The sequence below is a fragment of the Phodopus roborovskii genome, unplaced genomic scaffold, assembly GCF_943737965.1.
Source record: "Phodopus roborovskii unplaced genomic scaffold, PHOROB, whole genome shotgun sequence".
In the NCBI taxonomy this organism is placed as follows: domain Eukaryota; kingdom Metazoa; phylum Chordata; class Mammalia; order Rodentia; family Cricetidae; genus Phodopus; species Phodopus roborovskii.
Window position 1 is genome coordinate 11,977,774 of NW_026126407.1, and position 18,261 is coordinate 11,996,034.

Sequence of the window (18,261 nt, forward strand, 5' to 3'; positions counted from 1 at the left end):
CTCATTCCCCAGGCCCGGAGCTGGTTTCTCTAGAAGAACCACTTCCACCCTCCCCCTCCCCCAGATTCAGCAGCAGTGGATGCACTACACCATACGGTTGGATCGCATGATGGAAGACGCCCTGCGCCTGAATGTGAAGTGGTCACTGCTGGAACTTTCCAAGGCCATCAATGGGGATGGGAAGACCACTCCAAACCCACTTTTCCGAGTCCTTGTCATTTTACAGAATGATGTGCAAGGAAGTGTGGCACAGGTAAGGGCCTCTGAGCCTCCAACGCCTCAAAACCATCACACCTTTGTCCTCAGCTCCTTCTAATTCTTTCTTACACTTTTAATTTTTAAAAATGAAAATACAATCACATCATCTCCCCACTAATCTCCTCCTCCAACACCTTCCGTGTCCCCCGACCTTGCTCCCTCTCAAATTTATGGCCCCTTTTCTTTATATATAAATATAACCCCCTGAGTCTGGGTAGTGTATATGTATCAGCTTATATGTGTGTGCTTTTGGAGATGACCACTTGGTATCAGATAACCAATTAGGGAGCTCCTTCTTTTATTTATTTATTTATTTATTTATTTATTTGAGACGGGATTTCTCTGTGTAAAAGTCCTGGCTGTCCTGAGACTCGCTTTGTATACCAGGCTGGCTTCGAACTCACGGAGACCCATCAGCCTCTGCCTCCTGAGTGCTGGGATTAAAGGCCTGTGCCAGCACCACCCGGCTAGGGGCCCCCTTCTTGGGGAAGACTAATTCTCGGACTCTCAGCATTCTTTAGTTGTAGCAGTTTGTAGTCTGTTTTCTGGGGATGAGACCCCATGAGATTTCACCCTACCACTTCACATGCCTATCGGTATTGTCCTTGTCCTTGTCTGGCTTAGGCAGCCACATTGCTGAGGAATCGTGGGTGAATCTTTCTGCCATTTCTAGGAGACACAGTCTCACAGCAGACTTGCTGGTCTTCCTGCCCTTTCTTCTGTGATGTTCCCTAACTCTTAGGTTGCAGGAGTTGTGTGGCAGATGTATCTGTTCCGGCTTGGCACCCCACATCAATCGTTATTTTCTCCCAATTTTTTTTTCTTATATGTATGGGTGTTTTGCCTGCATGTATGTCTGTGTACTAGATGTGTGCCTGATGTCTGCAGAGGCCAGAAGAGGGTAATGAATCCCTTAGAACTGGAGTTACAGACTGTTGTGAGCCACTCTATGGGGGCTAGGTATTGAACCCAGGTCCTCTGGAAGAGCAGCCAATGCTCTTAACTACTTAACTACTGAGCCATCTCTCCAGTCCTGCCCTCTTCTCTCTTAGACTTCATCCTGGACCTTGAGTTTCTCTTGTGCCTCCAGGCCTAGCTCTGAGGTGTTCAGCCTTAGAGGCTTTGAGGCCTGTATCTCCCCAGGAGTTCCCTAAGCTGCCCTGTGCATCCCCACAGGTGGAATTCTCCCCCACACTGCAGACTCTGGCGAGCGTAGTGAATGACATCGCCAGCCACCTCTTCTCCACCATATCGGTCTTCCGCCACCTCCCGGATATCCTCATCAAACGGAAGATGAATCGAGAACCCATCCATGTGCTTGTGGGTGAGTGGGTGATGGGGAGGGCATTGGGGAGGACACACAGTGGGCACACAGTGGGCACCTGTGGGTGAGTGGGCATTGGGGTGGCCATTGGGGAGGACACACAGTGGGCACGCAGTGGGTGGGTGGCCGTTGGGGAGGACACACAGTAGGCACGCAGTGGGTGAGTAGGCGTTGGGGAGGACACACAGTAGGCACGCAGTGGGTGGGTGGCCGTTGGGGAGGACACACAGTGGGCACACAGTGGGTGGGTGGCCGTTGGGGAGGACACACAGTGGGCACTTGTGGGTGGGTTGGGTGTTGGGGAGGACACACAGTAGGCACGCAGTGGGTGAGTAGGCGTTGGGGAGGACACACAGTAGGCACGCAGTGGGTGGGTGGCCGTTGGGGAGGACACACAGTGGGCACACAGTGGGTGGGTGGCCGTTGGGGAGGACACACAGTGGGCATGCAGTGGGTGGGTGGCCGTTGGGGAGGACACACAGTGGGCACACAGTGGGTGAGTAGGCGTTGGGGAGGACACACAGTGGGCACGCAGTGGGTGGGTGGCTGTTGGGGAGGACACACAGTGGGCACACAGTGGGTGGGTGGCCGTTGGGGAGGACACACAGTAGGCACGCAGTGGGTGGGTGGCCGTTGGGGAGGACACACAGTAGGCACGCAGTGGGTGGGTGGCCGTTGGGGAGGACACACAGTGGGCACGCAGTGGGTGAGTAGGCATTGGGGAGGACACACGGTGGGCACGCAGTGGGTGAGTAGGCGTTGGGGAGGACACACAGTGGGCACGCAGTGGGTGAGTAGGCGTTGGGGAGGACACACAGTAGGCACGCAGTGGGTGGGTGGCCGTTGGGGAGGACACACAGTGGGCACACAGTGGGTGGGTGGCCGTTGGGGAGGACACACAGTGGGCACACAGTGGGTGGGTGGCCATTGGGGAGGACACACAGTGGGCACTTTTGGGTGGGTTGGCTGTTGGGGAGGACACACAGTAGGCACGCAGTGGGTGGGTGGCCGTTGGGGAGGACACACAGTGGGCACTTGTGGGTGGGTTGTGTGTTGGGGAGGACACACAGTGGGCACACAGTGGGTGGGTGGCCATTGGGGAGGACACACAGTGGGCACTTGTGGGTGGGTTGGGTGTTGGGGAGGACACACAGTGGGCACTTGTGGGTGGGTTGGGTGTTGGGGAGGACACACAGTGGGCACTTTTGGGTGAGTGGGCATTGGGGAGGACACACAGTAGGCACACAGGCCAGGCAGAGCTAGGAGGAGAGATGAGGGTACCTCAGTCCCACTGGCCAGGCATCTCTGTGGCTGGTGGGATGGTAGGAAGCCACACCAAGGACCCAGCTGGTGAAGGAGCAGAGGGCTTGTGGTTAGGTGACCCATCCCTGTGGGCTGTGAGAACTGGGCAGGCTGGCAGAGGAGCAAGGTATAAGTTTGAGACTGTTGGACTAGAAGAGGCCTTGATTCCCACCGAGGGGGGGGGGAGTCAGATTGCACTGCCGCCGCCTCTGTTTTCTGTTCTGTTTTGAAGAGTCATTCCTTATTCTTTTATGTATTTGGGCATTTTTCTTGAATGTTTATTATGTGCCAAGTAAGTATCTCCTGGCATTGAAGTTGCAGATGGTGGTAAGCCTCCATGTAGGTGCGGGGAATAGAACCCGGGTCCTCTTAGCCACGAGCCATCCCTCTAGCTCCCATCTATTTTCTTTTAAGATTTATTTATTTTATGTATATGAGTGCTCTGTCCTCATGTATACCAGAGGAGGGAATCAGAGCCCCTTACAGATGGATGTGAGCCACCATGTGCTGGGAATTGAATGCAGGACCTTTGGAAGCAGCCAGTGCTCACAGTCTCTGAGCCATCTCTTCAGCCTCCGCTGTGTTTTTGAAAGCTCATGTTTGAGTACCTTTCAGTGGGGAAACTGGGATGGGAAAGCCCAGGGCAGTATGGGAGTTGGGGGATGGGGGTGGGAGGTGGGAGGTGGGAGAGAGTGGGGACAGGAGGGCAGGCTGGAGCTGGGACACAGGTGCCTGGTAGTGAGAAGCATCTTTCCCCACCCTTGAAGAGCGAGATGAGGAAATCAGGAAGGTCCAGGCCCAGATCAGCAGTGGTATGACTAACAACGCAAGCCTGCTGCAGAATTACCTCAAGACCTGGGACATGTATCGGGAGATCTGGGAGATCAACAAGGACTCCTTTATTCGTCGCTACCAGCGCCTCAACCCCCCTGTCTCTTCCTTTGATGCTGACATTGCCCGGTGAGTGAAGATTGGAGGTTGGAGGTGGGATTGTCTAACAGTATAGCACTCACTGAGGAGGTGGTGGGCGGGCTGGGACGCTGTGTGCCCGGCTCCAGGAGAAGAGCTCTGGATGGACCTTCGCTTCTTGAGGGCAGAGATCCAGAAAGAGGCTGGGCAAGGTTTGGGGAAGGTAGCAGGGTCAGTCAGGAAGGAGGAAATGGTATAGACAGAAAAGGCCGGAAGAGCTGGGTGTCCTGGCACCGGTCTGCAATCCCAGCGAGAGGGAGCTGCCACTGGAGCAGTGGGGGTGTGGCTTGAGGGTGGGGGAGGAGAAAAGAGGGATGAGGAGGGACAGTGGGCGAGAAGGGGAGGAATAGAGGAGGAAGAAGGGGCTCAGAGAGGGAAAACCTTTCACTCTGACAACTCTTAAGGTGGTGAGATGGAGCTAAATGGAAGAAGATTCTTAAGTTTTGACCATAAAGTAACTGCCATCTTTCCATGGTCCTTTGGCCATGGCCATTCATTCATGTTGTCCTGTGGGCCATGAAGAATTTTTTTCCAGACAGGGTTTCTCCGTGGCTTTGAAAGTTGTCTGGAACTCTCTCTGTAGATCAGGCTGACCTTGAACTCACATGAAGGATTTTTAAAAGAAAAGAAATCTACAGGCCTTTCTCCTCAGGGGCAATAGTGCAGTGAGCATGGTTGAGAGGAGTGGGGGCCGTGGCATGCGAGGAAGGCCTGGATTGGCTCTATCTCTGACTGGCGATGCAGTCTCAGGCATCTTTGGATGCCCCAGGCCTCAGTTTCCTGTGAAACAGATATTCTGCAGCCAGCAGTAGGATTCTGCGAGGCTATTCGATGTATTAAGGCACTCTGTGAACCCTGAAAGCTCCTAAGGCACTTGGTGTGACTGCACCAGCCCCACGCATTTGTACTATGAGTATGCATGCAAGGGGCAGGAGCCAGCTCACTAGATGTGCCAGGCAGTGTCCGTTACTGTAAAAAAAAAAAAAAAAAAAAAAAAAAAAAAAAATACCTGAAGAAATCAAGCTGTCCAGAAAGGAGGTTTGATTTTGTTCACAGTCGGGGGAAATTTTAGCCCATGACCAGTTGACTCCATTGCTATGGGCTTGTAGATGGACACTCTAGTGGATGCAAAGCCATAACCCTAATGTAGAATAAAAGAGAGGCAGAGTGGGGCGGGGGCAGGGCTCTGCCATTCCTCCAAGGCATGGTACCAGCGATGGGAAGACTTCCTCCTTGTTTCACCTCTTCCCGCCGTCTCCCAGTAGAGCCAAGCTGCAGACCGGGACTTACAGCACAGGCCTTTGGGAAATTTTGAAATCCTCAGTAATACAGAAAGAAAGGATTTCCAGCCAGAGGCACCAGGAAAGGTTTCCTGAAGATGATGCATTGTGCAGGGAGGGGCTGTGCGTTCTAACAGGGGTGGGGTTTCATCAGGCAGAGGTGGGTTGCACAGGAGGACACAGCATAGAGCGAGGTACAGATGGGAACCCATTAGGGTGTTCCCCACAAAGAGAACAGACCAAGGTGTGGACACAGGGAAGGAGGCAGACAAAGGGGCTTCCATGCAGCAGTATAGTCCCTGAGGCCGCCTGTGGCCACCACTGTGTGTGGATGAGGAAATGAAGGCTCAGGATCGTCAAACATGTAAGGAGCCAGGCAGTGGTGGTGCACACCTTTAATCTCAGTACTTGGCAGGCAGATCTCTGTGAGTTCGAGGTCAGCCTGGTCTACATAGTGGGTTCCAGGACAGCCAGGACTATTACACAGAGAAACCCCGTCTAGAACTGCAGGTTTGTGCGGAAGGAAATGAGAGCATGAGAGTTGGGGGGGTGCCGGGGGTCACCCATGAAGGAACAGAACCCTCTAAGCACACCTGGGGCTCTTGCAGCTACACGGAGGTGGCTAACAATGTGCAGAAGGAGGAGACGGTCCTCAACATCCAGTTCGTTCTGCTGGACTGTTCACACCTCAAGTTCTCACTGGTGCAGCATTGCAACGAGTGGCAGAATAAGTTTACCACCCTGCTCAAGGAGATGGCTGCTGGGCGCCTGATGGACCTGCACACCTATCTAAAAGACAATGCTGAGAAGTAAGGCTTGGCTTGTGCATGCGTGCTTGCGTGCGTGCGTGCGTGTGTGTGTGTGTGTGTGTGTGTATGTGTGTGTGCACATGTGAGTGTGTCTGGGATGTGCTTCCCACCACCACCACTCTCTGTGCTGACTTTTAGAATCAGCCGCCCTCCCCAAACACTGGAGGAACTAGGGGTCAGTTTGCAGCTCATGGACACCCTGCAGCATGATTTACCCAGCCTGGAGACTCAGATCCCTCCCATTCATGAGCAGTTTACCATTCTGGAGAAGTACGAGGTGCCGGTTCCAGACAGTGTAAGTTCCCACAGTGTTTGGTCCACCCGAGTCAAGCGCATGTCAGTGGCAACAGACTGTGGAGGGTTTTGTACCATCAGGGGCCACGCAGAGAAGTGAGGTTCAGAACTCCTGAGGACCAAAGCTAACTCAGTTTATGGACTTCTTTAGGCCCAGCCACTAGAGAGTGGTTTCTTAGGCATCCATCAGACATGAACTGTTTGTGAACTCTGGTCTGGAGGGGCAGAAGCCACTAACTGATGGAGAGCTGGGGGAGTGGCTCATAGGAAGAGTGTTGCCCAGCACATGTGACACCCTGGGGGCCTAGTCTTGGAAAGGATAGGTCTCCTGCATGCGGGTCACTCTGCCCTCTGTTCCCCCCCAGGTCCTGGAGATGCTGGAGAGTCTCAGTGGGGAGTGGATCACCTTCCAACAAATACTGCTGGACAGTGAGCAAATGCTGAAGAGACACAAGGAGAAGTTCAAGACGGGACTTATCCACGCTGCTGATGACTTCAAGAAGAAGGCTCATAACCTTCTAGACGATTTTGAGATCAAAGGTCTTCCTTATGCTGCCTCCTTCCCTCCTTTACACTCAGCATGTTGTCCGGGGAAGGGGAACACAGATGGGAGAGTGTGGCATGGGGAGAGGTGATGGACAGCACCGGAAAAGGAAGGAGCATTGAGGGGACAGAGGACGAGCTCACTTGGAGCCATGGGGCCAGCAACCTCTCCAGGGTTCCTTTTGTTGAAGTTTGTTTTTGTTTTTGAGACAAGGTTTCTCTGTGGCTTTGGAGTCTGTCCTGGAATTTGATCTGTAGACTAGACTGGCCTTGAACTCACACCTGCCTGTGCCCCTCCCCACCAATGCTGGGTTTAAAGGCATACACCACCAATGCCAGGCTCTCTCCAGTGTTTACGCTGACTTCCTATCCTTCACCCCATCAGACTCTGGAGTTGAGTTTAGTGATCTTTGCTAAGACAACCCATTATTCTCTCCATGCACCCCTCTCCTCCTTCCCTTTCCTGTCACGTAACCGCAGCAGTGGGATTTGCCCACTGAGATAAGAGAGCCACAGACTCACAGACTGGCCTTTCAAGAGGCCATGGACCCCCCCAGTGGGGGCTGAGTCACACCTTGACTTCCCACAGGGCCATTTACCAGCAACGTGGGCCACACGTCGGCTCTGGAACAGATTGCACAGGTTCGTGCCATGCTGATGGCTATGAGGGAAGAGGAGAACAACCTCCGCTCCAACCTGGGCATCTTCAAGATTGAACAGCCAATCTCCAAGGACCTCCAGAACCTGGAGAAGGTGCTGTGCTGAGCTGGGCCCCGTGGAGACCAGGGATAAGTTTCTGAGGACCTGGGAATGGCTGGGACCATGCAGATGACTTCATTGGCAGCTTTGTGGATTGTGTGTGTGTGTATGTTTTAACTGAGGTAAAAATTCACACACACACACACACTCTCTCTCTTTCTCTCTCTCTCAATGCTCTCTCTCACACACACACTGAGAGATGGCTTGGTGGTTAAGAATATTAGTTGAGAGTTATATTGCTGTGAAGAAATGCCATGACCAGGGAAACTTTTATAAAATAAAGCATTTATTTGGGGCTTGCTCACAGTTTTAGAGGTTTAGTTCATTATTATCTAGGTGGGGGGGTGGTGGAGCACAGCAGCATGAAGGCAAGCATGGTACTGGAGAAAGAACTAAGAGTTCTACATCCACAGGCATCAGGAAGAGAGGAAGCCATTGGGCCTGGCTTGGGCTTTTGAAATCTTAAAGCTCACCCCCCTGCCACTGACCCACTTCTTCCAACAAGTCTATACTATTCCCTAATCCTTTTCAAGTAGTGTCACCTGTGATGACTGAGCAGTCAAATAGATGAGCCTGTGGGGGCCATTCTCATTCAAACCATCACATTCCACTCTCTGGCCCCCATAGACTTGTAGCCATATTATAATGCAGAAATGCATTCAAAAGTCCCAGTAGTATATGACATGTTTAAAAGTTCTGAGCCTCAGCAGTGTCTTAACTGTAACCCCCAGTAAAATCGAAATCAACATGTGAATCACATACTTCCAACAAATAATGGCATAAAATATATGTTACTGTTCTAAAAGGGAGGAAGGGAGGGTAGTGAGGAAATACTGGACCAAAGCAAGACTGGAAACCAGCTGGGAAAGTCCAGACTCTGCATCTCCATGTCTGATGTCAAATGCTCTTCAGATCCCCAGATCCTTTCTCCTTTTGGGCGGGGTCCACACCTGGTCAGCTTCACCTTAACTTTCATCGCTTCCCACAGTGGCCTCTCTGACTCTAAAGTCAGAACCATCCGGCTGAAGCTGCCAAGTTCTGCTGTTTGTTAGGGCAGGAACTTGGTCCCCTCATTCAATTACGTCTGCATCAGCTTTGTGTTGTTGATGGTTTCCTTTACTATTTCAGCATTTGTTTAATCCAGTCCCACAGATGGCAAGCTTAGCTGGGTGGGGGTCTTGCCTTGAGGTCACCATTCCCTTTATCCCATTTAGCATCGGGCTTTTAAAGTTTTTCTGTCTTTGAGCACTGGACTTTGCTCTGTTACACCTCCTGGTTTTCCTTTTCTCCTCAGACTGTACATTTGTATTTTTCCTTGCTCAGTTTTCTCCTTTTCATTATAGGTTTGTGTAAGAGTGACCACTATTAACCACACAACAAAGTCAATACTGGGTTGTCTTTAAATCTCCTCCGCCAACACCAGTTTAATCCAAAACTCTTCAATTTAGCTTTGGGCAGATTTTTTTTTTGGACAAGGGAAGAAGGTAGACACATTCTTGTTCAAAATATCAAACACATTCTCTAGGCCACTTACTAATATTCTTCTCCTCTGAAACCTCTTCAGCTGGCTCCCACATCCCACATCATCCTCAGTACCAGTGGTCCATGCTTTTGCTAGGATGGTACATTAAGCTTGAGCATCTAACTGCTTTTCTAGTCCACAGTTCCAGTCTTCCAAATTCCTCAAAACAAAAGCATGGGTCAGGCCTATCATAGCAATACCTCAGTCCCTAGTACCACCTTTTAATCCTTCTCAAGGAGTATCACTCCCTGATGACTAAGCATTCAAATATATGAGCTATGAGGGCCATTCTCATTCAGACCGCCTCAGCTGCTCTTCCAGAGGGTCTGGGTTTGATTCCCAGCATCTACATGGAGACTCACGTGGTCTGTAATTCCACTTTTGGGGGATCCAATGTCCTTTTCTGGACCCTATGACACTACATGCCCATGGTGCAGAGACATACATGCAGGCAAGACCTATACTCATAACGTAAAAAAACAAATCTTTAGCTGGGCAGCAGTGGCACACACCTTTAATCCCGGCACACGGGAAGAAGAGGAAGGCAGATTGCTGTGAGTTCAAGGCCAGCCTGGTCTACAGAGCAAGTTCCAGGACAGTCTCCAAAGCTACAGAGAAACCCTGTCTTGAAAAACCACATAAACACACAAATAAAAAAAAAAATGAATCTTTAGATATAAGATATTCTAAAATTGATTTTAAAACCCCAAGCAAAAACTTCCATTACCACAAGAGGAAGTCATGTTCCTATCATTCCCTCTCTCCCCCAGCCCCCACCAACTATTAACCTATTGTCTAAGTGTATAGATTGGCCCAGCCTGGGTATTTCGTACCAATGGAACAGTGCAGCCTTTTGTCTCTGATTCCTTTCATTCACACGGTGTTTTCACAGCTCATGTATGTTGCAGCATGTTTTAGTGTTCCACTCCTTTTCATTACTCTCTAATATCCCATTGTTTGTTGGCCCATCTACCAGCTGATGGTTGTTTCTGCTCTTTCACTGTAGTAAGTAGGGTTTCAATGAGTGTGCATGTATGTTCTTGTATTTGTTTGGACACCTGTTCCTAATTGTTGTGGGTGTAAGCCTAGCAATAAAATTGCCAGATCATATAGCAATTCTCTATTTAAGTTTTTGAGGCACAGCCAAGTGATTTTTCCACAGCAGCCATGCCATTTTACATTCCCACTAGCAAATGGGTGAGAATGCCTATTTTTTTTTTTCTTGGTGTCCTTGCCAACAAGTATTTTCCTTTACAGTTTTTTTTTTTTCTAGCCATAATGGGTGTGAAGTGGTATCATATTAAGGTTTTAATTTGCATTTTCCTAAGGCTCAATGCTGAGGAGCATCTCATATGCTTAGCATTTGATGGGCCCTTGAGGCAAGAGAGTGGAGGGAAATATGAACTTGGAGGCAGCATTATCGTCAGATGGACAAGTGTCGGGGGCGGGAGGGAAGGGGCTGCTTTGCCTAAAGCTCTCTGTCCATCTTCCTGTTCCCCACAGGAGCTTGATGCACTCCAGCAAGTGTGGGAGATCACTCGGGACTGGGAGGAGAGCTGGAACCAGTGGAAGACGGGTTGCTTCCTGACCCTGCAGACCGAGGCCATGGAGTCCATGGCCCATGGGCTGTTTCGCCGCCTTACAAGACTAGCCAAAGAGTATAAGGTACACGGGACAGGATGGGAGACAAGATGGCCCTACCCCAGCTGAAGAAGTGGGAAGCTCCAGTGCTGTGGGTCTTCTGATTTCTCCCATTTTTGTTCAGGACCGAAACTGGGAAATTATTGAAACCACTCGCTCCAAAATAGAGCAGTTCAAGAGGACCATGCCCCTCATCTCAGACCTGCGGAACCCAGCCCTCAGAGAGAGGTGAGGCTGCCCGTGCCCAGCTCTGCCCTCTCTAGTCTCTGCCCTCTCTTGGATCTTTCGATTTCTCCAAGTAATTAATTTCATTAATTTCACTTATTTCTTTTTCTTTTTTGCATGTGTGTGCATGTGTGTGGCATGTGCATGCTGGGTTTGCATGCCCATGTGCTAAAGTTAACATTGGCTGTCCTTTTCCATCACTCTCCACTTTATTTAGTGAGGCAGAATCTGAACCCAGAGCTTCCTGATTCCTGCTAGTCTAGTTAGCCATCCTTCCCTGAGGAGCCTCTGTCCCTGCCTCCTAAGGGCTAAGATAATGGGCAACTGCCAAGCCTGTTCTTGGGTTCTGTGGATCTGAACCCTGGTCCTCATTCTTGTACAGCAAGCACTTTTATCCAGGGTGCCATCTCCCTGGCCCCAGTTTATTTCACTTCTAGGGAGTGAACCCAGGGCTTGTGAATGCTGGCACTATATGGCTATGCCATAGCACTAGCCCAAATTGACCTAAAACTTTTAAATTACATTTATTTATTATTTATCGTGTGTGTGTGTGTGTGTGTGTGTGTGTGTGTGTGTGTGTGTGTCACAGCTCCAGTGTGGAGGTCAGAGGACAGCTTGTGGGACTTGGTTCTCTCTCCACTGGATGGGCCCTAGGGATCAAGCTTGGTAGCGAGTACCTTTCCCTACTGACCCACCTCGGTGGCCCCAAATTTGCTTTTTAATTGAAAAAAGGCATGCATTTATAATGTATAGAATGATGTCTTGAAGGATATATACATTGTGGGAGTGCTACACTGAAGTGGTTAGCCTGTTATCAGCTCGAATACTTGTTTCTTTTACTTTTGTGGAGAGAATATTAGAAATTTACTTTTTGGGGGTATATGCTCATCTGTGTGTGTGGAGGGGTGCCTGTGCCTGTGCCTGTGTCTGTGTATATGTGTGTGGAGGCTTCCTACTCCTGATCCCCAAGTACTGGAGTTACAGACACACTTGGTCATGGCTAGCCTTTTATAGGGCTGCTGGGATCTGAACTCAGGGCCTCATGCTTGCACAGAACTGCTTTTCCCACGGAGCATCCCCCCAACCCTTAATATTTATTCTTAGACTGGGTGTGGAGGTGCAACCAGCTCCAACATGCCCCCTTTTTATTGAGGAACAATTATGATGTAAGAACCTTTGTCAGGGCTGGAGAGATGGCTCAGCAGTTACAAGCACTTGTTCTTGCACAGGACTGGGTTCAATTCCCAGCACCTACATGGCAGTTGGGAACCAGTTGTAATTACTGTTCCAGAGGATTCAGTATCTTCTTCTGACCCCATTGGTCACCAATCAAAACATTCACACATAAAGTAAAATTAATGGTGATGGCACATACCTTTAATACCAGCACATGGGAGGCACAGGCAGGTGGATCCCAGTGAGTTCAAAGCCAGCCTGGTCTACATAGTGAGTTCCAGGACAGCCAGGACTGTTACACAGAGAATCCCTGTCTCAACAAAACAGAAAACAAAGCAACAACAACAACAACAACAAAAAGCTCAACCTGTTTCAAAGTTACAAGCATATTTGCTCATTTGTCTTCTGACACCAAGTTTTCCAAGTTTAATCCCTTTACTATACCAAGAATTTAATAGAAGGTGGGGGATTACAGTAAGCAGGGGGGACAGAATAAATAGTTTGGTAAGTCGTGTTTAGATCAGTATGCGTTCCTTTTGGTTTTGCATACCTTTAGTGTAGTGTTTTTGGCCATGTTTTATCCCTAGGTGTAATGTGGGTAAATCTAACTGTAACCTCTCAGTTTATAAGTTATGTCAGCTCTCTAAGCCTAACTTTCCTCATCCATGAATGGGATAATAGCACTTCCGGTATGGAGTGTTTGTGACAATTACAGAGTTGCACATGAAGCACTTAGCCCAGCATATGATCCGTCGCAGACCAGCACTATTGTATTGAGTGTTTGTATGCACACCTGCTTTAACTCCTTCTCCAGAGAATTGACTCCTGGAAAGTGACACATCAATCTCTATATTCCCCATGGTGTCTAAGATTGCACCTTAGAGCCTCTTTAGCAAGATCTGTTGAATCATGAGTTAACAAATAGCCAGAATTATAATGTTCCAATGGGAGGGAGCAAGAGGAGTGGTTTGGTTTTGTTTTTTGTTTTTGTTTTTAAGCAGCACTGGGTATAGAATGCTGAGCCTCACACGAGCTAAGCAGGGACTTGACTGAGTCACACTGGCAGCCCTAAGGATTGATTGACACTTGCTAGTAGGCCATGGAGCTGGCCTCCAGGTCTGACTTCCTGTTCTTGGCTACAGGCACTGGGACCAGGTCAAAGATGAAGTCCAGCGGGAGTTTGATCAGGAGTCGGAGAGCTTCACCTTGGAACAGATTGTGCTCCTGGGGATGGATCAGCACGTGGAGAAAATAGGGGAGATCTCTGCCTCTGCAACCAAAGAGCTGGCCATAGAAGTGGTATGATGGCCAGCTGGCACAGGCCTTTAATCCCGGCACTTGGGAGGCAGGGGCAGGTGGATCTCAGTGAGTTGGAGGCCAGCCTGATCCACAAAGTGAGTTCCAGGACAGCCAGGACTACACAGAGAAATTCTGTCTTGAAAAATAAAACCAATGTAAAACAAAAAAAGAAGTGGTATGATGACACCCATGCCCCCAGCACCCTGTGTGCACGCCCCCAGCACCCTGTGTGCACGCCCCCAGCACCCTGTGTGCACGCCCCCAGCTGTGGCCCCGCCTAGGCTCCCCCCACCTTTGTAGATAGTATACATGGTTACTCTGTCCTCCAACTTCTCTTCACAGGGATTACAAAACATTGCCAGAACTTGGGATGTGACTCAGCTAGACATAGTACCCTACAAGGACAAAGGCCATCACCGGCTCAGGTAGGGAGAGCTCCAGATGAGGTTGGCACATGTGTCCTGAGCTGCAGAGTGATGGTAAGGTATTGGCAGATGGGGGCGGACAGTGACTTGTGACCCCTGTGCCCCAGGGGTACAGAAGAAGTATTCCAGGCACTGGAAGACAACCAGGTGGCTTTGTCAACCATGAAGGCCTCTCGGTTCGTGAAGGCGTTTGAGAAGGATGTAGACCACTGGGAGCGCTGCCTCTCCCTCATTCTAGAAGTCATTGAGATGGTACTCACAGTCCAGCGCCAGTGGATGTACCTAGAGGTCAGAGTCCATCGTGCCTGGACTCTCTGTACCCAGCTCTTCTGTGTGCCTGGAGCCTGTCAGTGTCACTTTCTCACCTCTGAGGCTCAGCCCGCTGACTTGTGTGTGTGTGTAGCTTCCGTTCCCTCCCGGGCAAGCCTTTGTTCTTCTGCCAGGTTCCCATTTTCCTCTTGAGCTGTGTCCTGGATTCCCAATCCCAACTTGACTTCTAGACCTTGGGCATCTCACCATGGTTTCTACTGGTCTGACTCTTCTACTCAACTGTCATCCCTGTCTGGGAGTAGAGTGTGGAGGATGTGATAAATGGCCCCTCATCTCAACTCTATGCCCCTCAGAATATCTTCCTTGGAGAAGACATCCGAAAGCAGCTACCCAATGAGTCAGCCCTATTTGACCAGGTCAACAACAACTGGAAAGCCATCATGGACCGGATGAGTAAAGACAATAATGCTCTCCGGAGCACCCACTACCCAGGTGAGAGCTCCACAGGCAATTGCTCCAACAGCCATCATTGTTTCTATTCATTTGTGACCATGGCCACGTGTTCCGACCTTAAAAATGATTACATCATCACTATCATTAGTAGTCATGTTTAATACCATTGCTACCGTGAGCAACATTTGCTAATATTAGTCATAAATACCATTACTAATTATTTTTACTTTTACAGTAAATCAAGGTAAGTTGATACTTAGTGGCATGTCATATAATGCTTTAGAGAATGGGCTACAGAGTTAGCCTTGGGTTTAAAACCCACCGCAGGCTTTACTGGTCTTGTGCACTTGGCAGCTTGCTCCCTGCCCAGGGCAATGTCCTCATGTGTCCTGGGAGTTTTTGGAAGGACCCTAAAGGAGCAGTGACACTGACAGTACGGTAGAGGGTGCTGGAGTTACAGCCCTGGTCTCTGCAGTGCTGACTGAAAACTGCTATTCTCAGGCCGAGCCACAGCGGACAGCCAGCACTGAAGTGACCTTGGTAAACGGACTGACTCACAAAACCACGAAAACCACTATCTCACCGTTGAATATATGCAGCAAACATCTGGCCCATGGTTTCTGAGTCTTTTTGTGGCCTCCAGGGGGTCACCTGACTCCAATAGGCTGCAGACACTGTATGTGCTGGAAGGCATGGGGAGTGTTGCAGGGCTCACACTCACAATCACTGGTGTTTTCTTCCGAAGAACAGAACCCGGGATGACGTGGGGAAAACCCCAAGGACTATGGATAAAGACTGGGAGGAAGCTGAGACTTCTGGGAGTTTACAGATGTGAACACATCGTGTTTAAAAATCTCAAATTGACCTTTGTGGTAGATCTTTTTCTTTCTTTCTTCCTTCCTTTCTTTTTCTTTCTTTCTTTCTTTTTTTTTTTTTTTTTTTTTTTGGTTTTTCAAGATGGGGTTTCTCTGTGGCTTTGTAGCCTGTCTTTGAACTCATTCTGTAGACCAAGCTGGCCTTGAACCCTGCCTGTGCCTCCGCTGGGATTAAAGGCCATGTGCCACCACCACCCAGCTCTTTTCTTTTTAAGATAGTCAAAGGGATGTGTTTACTTCAAGAACACAACCTTGAGTTTGGACTCTGTGTGGATTTGTGTAGTATTGTGTTTTGTGTACACATATGGATGTGTGCATGTGTATGCCAGAGGGTGCGGAGGCCAGTAGTTGACTTTGGGTGTCTTCTTCTATCACTTTACCTTATTTCTTTATTTTATCTTTTTAGACTTATTTATTTAATATATATAAAGAGTTCCGTCTGCATGTATCCCTGCAGGCCAGAAGAGGGCACCAGATCTCATTATAGATGGTAGTGACCTATCATGTTGTTGCTGGGAATTGAACTCCAGACCTCTGGAAGAGCTGCCAGTGCCCTTAAGCTCTGAACCATGTCTCCAGCCCCCCCCCCCTTTTTTTTTTTTTTACTCTTGCTATTGTAATGAAATTACAATATCTCTTTTTTTTTCCTTCCAAGCCCTCCCACCTAACTTTCCCTGCTTTACCTTAAATTCATGACCTCTTTTTTCACTGTCATTGCATGTGTGTTTGTATATACATATATGTTCCTAATTATAACCTGTTCCATCCACATAGTGTTTTCAGGGCTGACCATTTGGCTCTGGAGAACCAGTTGTGTTCTTCCCTGGGGAAGACCACCTCTCCCGTACCCAGTTTTCCTCAGTTGCCTGTAGTTCTTTGTGTAGGGTTGAAGCCTGGAGGGCTTTTCTCTATCCAGTTTGGCATGTTCATTGGCATCAACCTGTTTTTTTTTTTTTTTTAGCTCACTTTTGGACAGTCATGTTGGTGAGACTTTATGGGTGTAGCTTCTGATATTACTAGGGCATACAATCCCATGGCAAACTCCATGATCATCTGGGTCTTGCAGTCTTTCTGGCCTCTCTTCTGCAGTGTTCTCTAAGTCTTAGGTGGGGGAGTGTTTTGTAGCGGTACCCACAGGGACTGGGGTCCACAACTCTGCATTCTAAGTGGTTGTGTTTTTCTGTAGTGGTCTCCTTCTGTTTCCTTCATGACTTGTGAGGGTATAAGGACAAATGTTTATAGATTGTTGTTAGGGATTATGGTGCTTTACTAAATTAGTGGTTGTAGATTCTCTCCAATAACCACAACTTCACGGCAATGAGTAGTAGTTAGCTAGATTTCCAGAACCAGGCATGGTTTCCCTTTTGTTGAGTGGGTCTTAAGTCTAATTAGAGAGCGGTTGATTAGTGCCAAGGTATGCCTGCCACTTCTGCACTCTTAGGATTATCATGCCACGCTGGACATTGACATGGTTCATAGGTGTCATAGCTAGATAGGACTGTTGGTTGTCTCCCTCCTTTGGAAGCTTGCATACCTTCTGGTACCATGAAAGCTAGTCCTCAGGGCTTATTTGGATCAGTTCCAGCTCAGGGGTCTCTAGGCCCTGTTTCTGAAGTACATGGTGTGGTCAAAAACTTACCTTTCACCTCTGGGTGGGGGCAACAACAATAGGCTGCGTGTTTGGGAGTCTCTTGAGTAACTCTGACTTTGTGCCGGATCTTATTGCCATTTCACAGGCAAAGAGGTCAAAATTCAATGATGTTAATGAAAGTGCTGGCGAGCTAAAGACTGTCACCGTGGTGGCCTTTTGCCTCCTCGTTGAGTGCCCTCTGTACTGTGTCACAATTGCTTTCATTGTGTGCCTGTGATATGTCTTTAACCACTTGGCTTGTTGGACTGTGTAAAATGCAGAATCATTTTTAATTTTCAGAAACTCTTGAGTTGAACAGTGAAGCTCCAAGTTCCTAAATATAATAGGACTGTTGTTCTAAAGACCAGTGAGAAATGAGTCAACTCATATGATGCCTAATTAATAATGTATAAGTATAAGCTCTCCATATGTAGTAATATGTAGTGAATACATGAAGAGAATGGGATAAGAGAATGGCATAGGAACTGGGGATATTTCTCTGTCTCCAAAAGCCCTTATGGCAATCCCCACCTCTAGCTTAATTGCTGTAAGCAGAGCTGGGAATTCTAGATCTACTCAGGGCAACCGTGGGAAGGCTGCCCAGTGTTGTTCATCACCCTTCTCCCCAGACCTCCTGGAAACACTGATAGAAATGAACACAATTTTGGAGGACATTCAGAAGTCTCTGGACATGTACTTAGAGACCAAGCGCCATATATTTCCTCGATTCTACTTCTTGTCCAACGACGACCTGCTGGAGATTCTGGGCCAGTCCCGTAACCCGGAGGCTGTGCAGCCACATCTCAAAAAATGCTTTGACAACATCAAAATGCTGAGAATCCAAAAGGTCAACAGAGGGGCCATGATGGCAGTGGGGGCTGGGAAGGAATGGTGATGTCAAGCTATCTGGGGCTTTGGAGAGGACCACGTTCTCCTAGCAGGAGAGTGGCATTGCTTATGATTGTAGCTCCTCACATAGAACTTTGCAGAAATGGCAATGTTGAGAGGAGGGAAGAGAAAAAAAAAATCACCTTTAAAGGGCACAAGTACTTCTAGAACAGTATGGTTCTCAACTCCTTTGGAGTTGAATATCAGACATTTACATTACTATTCATAACAGTAGCAAAATTACACTTATGAAGTAGCAACAAATAACTTTATGGTTGGGGTCATCATAACACAAGGAACTATATTAAAGGGTTGCAGC

The 18,261-nt window shown here is 48.7% G+C and overlaps 1 protein-coding gene across 1 annotated transcript in view; it reads left to right on the plus strand.

The window, feature by feature from the left end:
- Positions 1-18,261, plus strand: part of Dnah2 (dynein axonemal heavy chain 2) — a 110,181-nt gene that overhangs the window by 39,887 nt on the left and 52,033 nt on the right. Inside the window, exons 17-30 of the mRNA XM_051181595.1 lie at positions 65-253; positions 1,435-1,582; positions 3,652-3,844; positions 5,742-5,942; positions 6,081-6,237; positions 6,602-6,776; positions 7,369-7,532; positions 10,564-10,725; positions 10,826-10,929; positions 13,245-13,401; positions 13,744-13,826; positions 13,934-14,114; positions 14,450-14,588; positions 17,684-17,901. Of these exons, the coding sequence (XP_051037552.1) occupies positions 65-253; positions 1,435-1,582; positions 3,652-3,844; positions 5,742-5,942; positions 6,081-6,237; positions 6,602-6,776; positions 7,369-7,532; positions 10,564-10,725; positions 10,826-10,929; positions 13,245-13,401; positions 13,744-13,826; positions 13,934-14,114; positions 14,450-14,588; positions 17,684-17,901 (2,271 nt within the window). The remainder of the gene's footprint in view (positions 1-64; positions 254-1,434; positions 1,583-3,651; positions 3,845-5,741; positions 5,943-6,080; positions 6,238-6,601; positions 6,777-7,368; positions 7,533-10,563; positions 10,726-10,825; positions 10,930-13,244; positions 13,402-13,743; positions 13,827-13,933; positions 14,115-14,449; positions 14,589-17,683; positions 17,902-18,261) is intronic.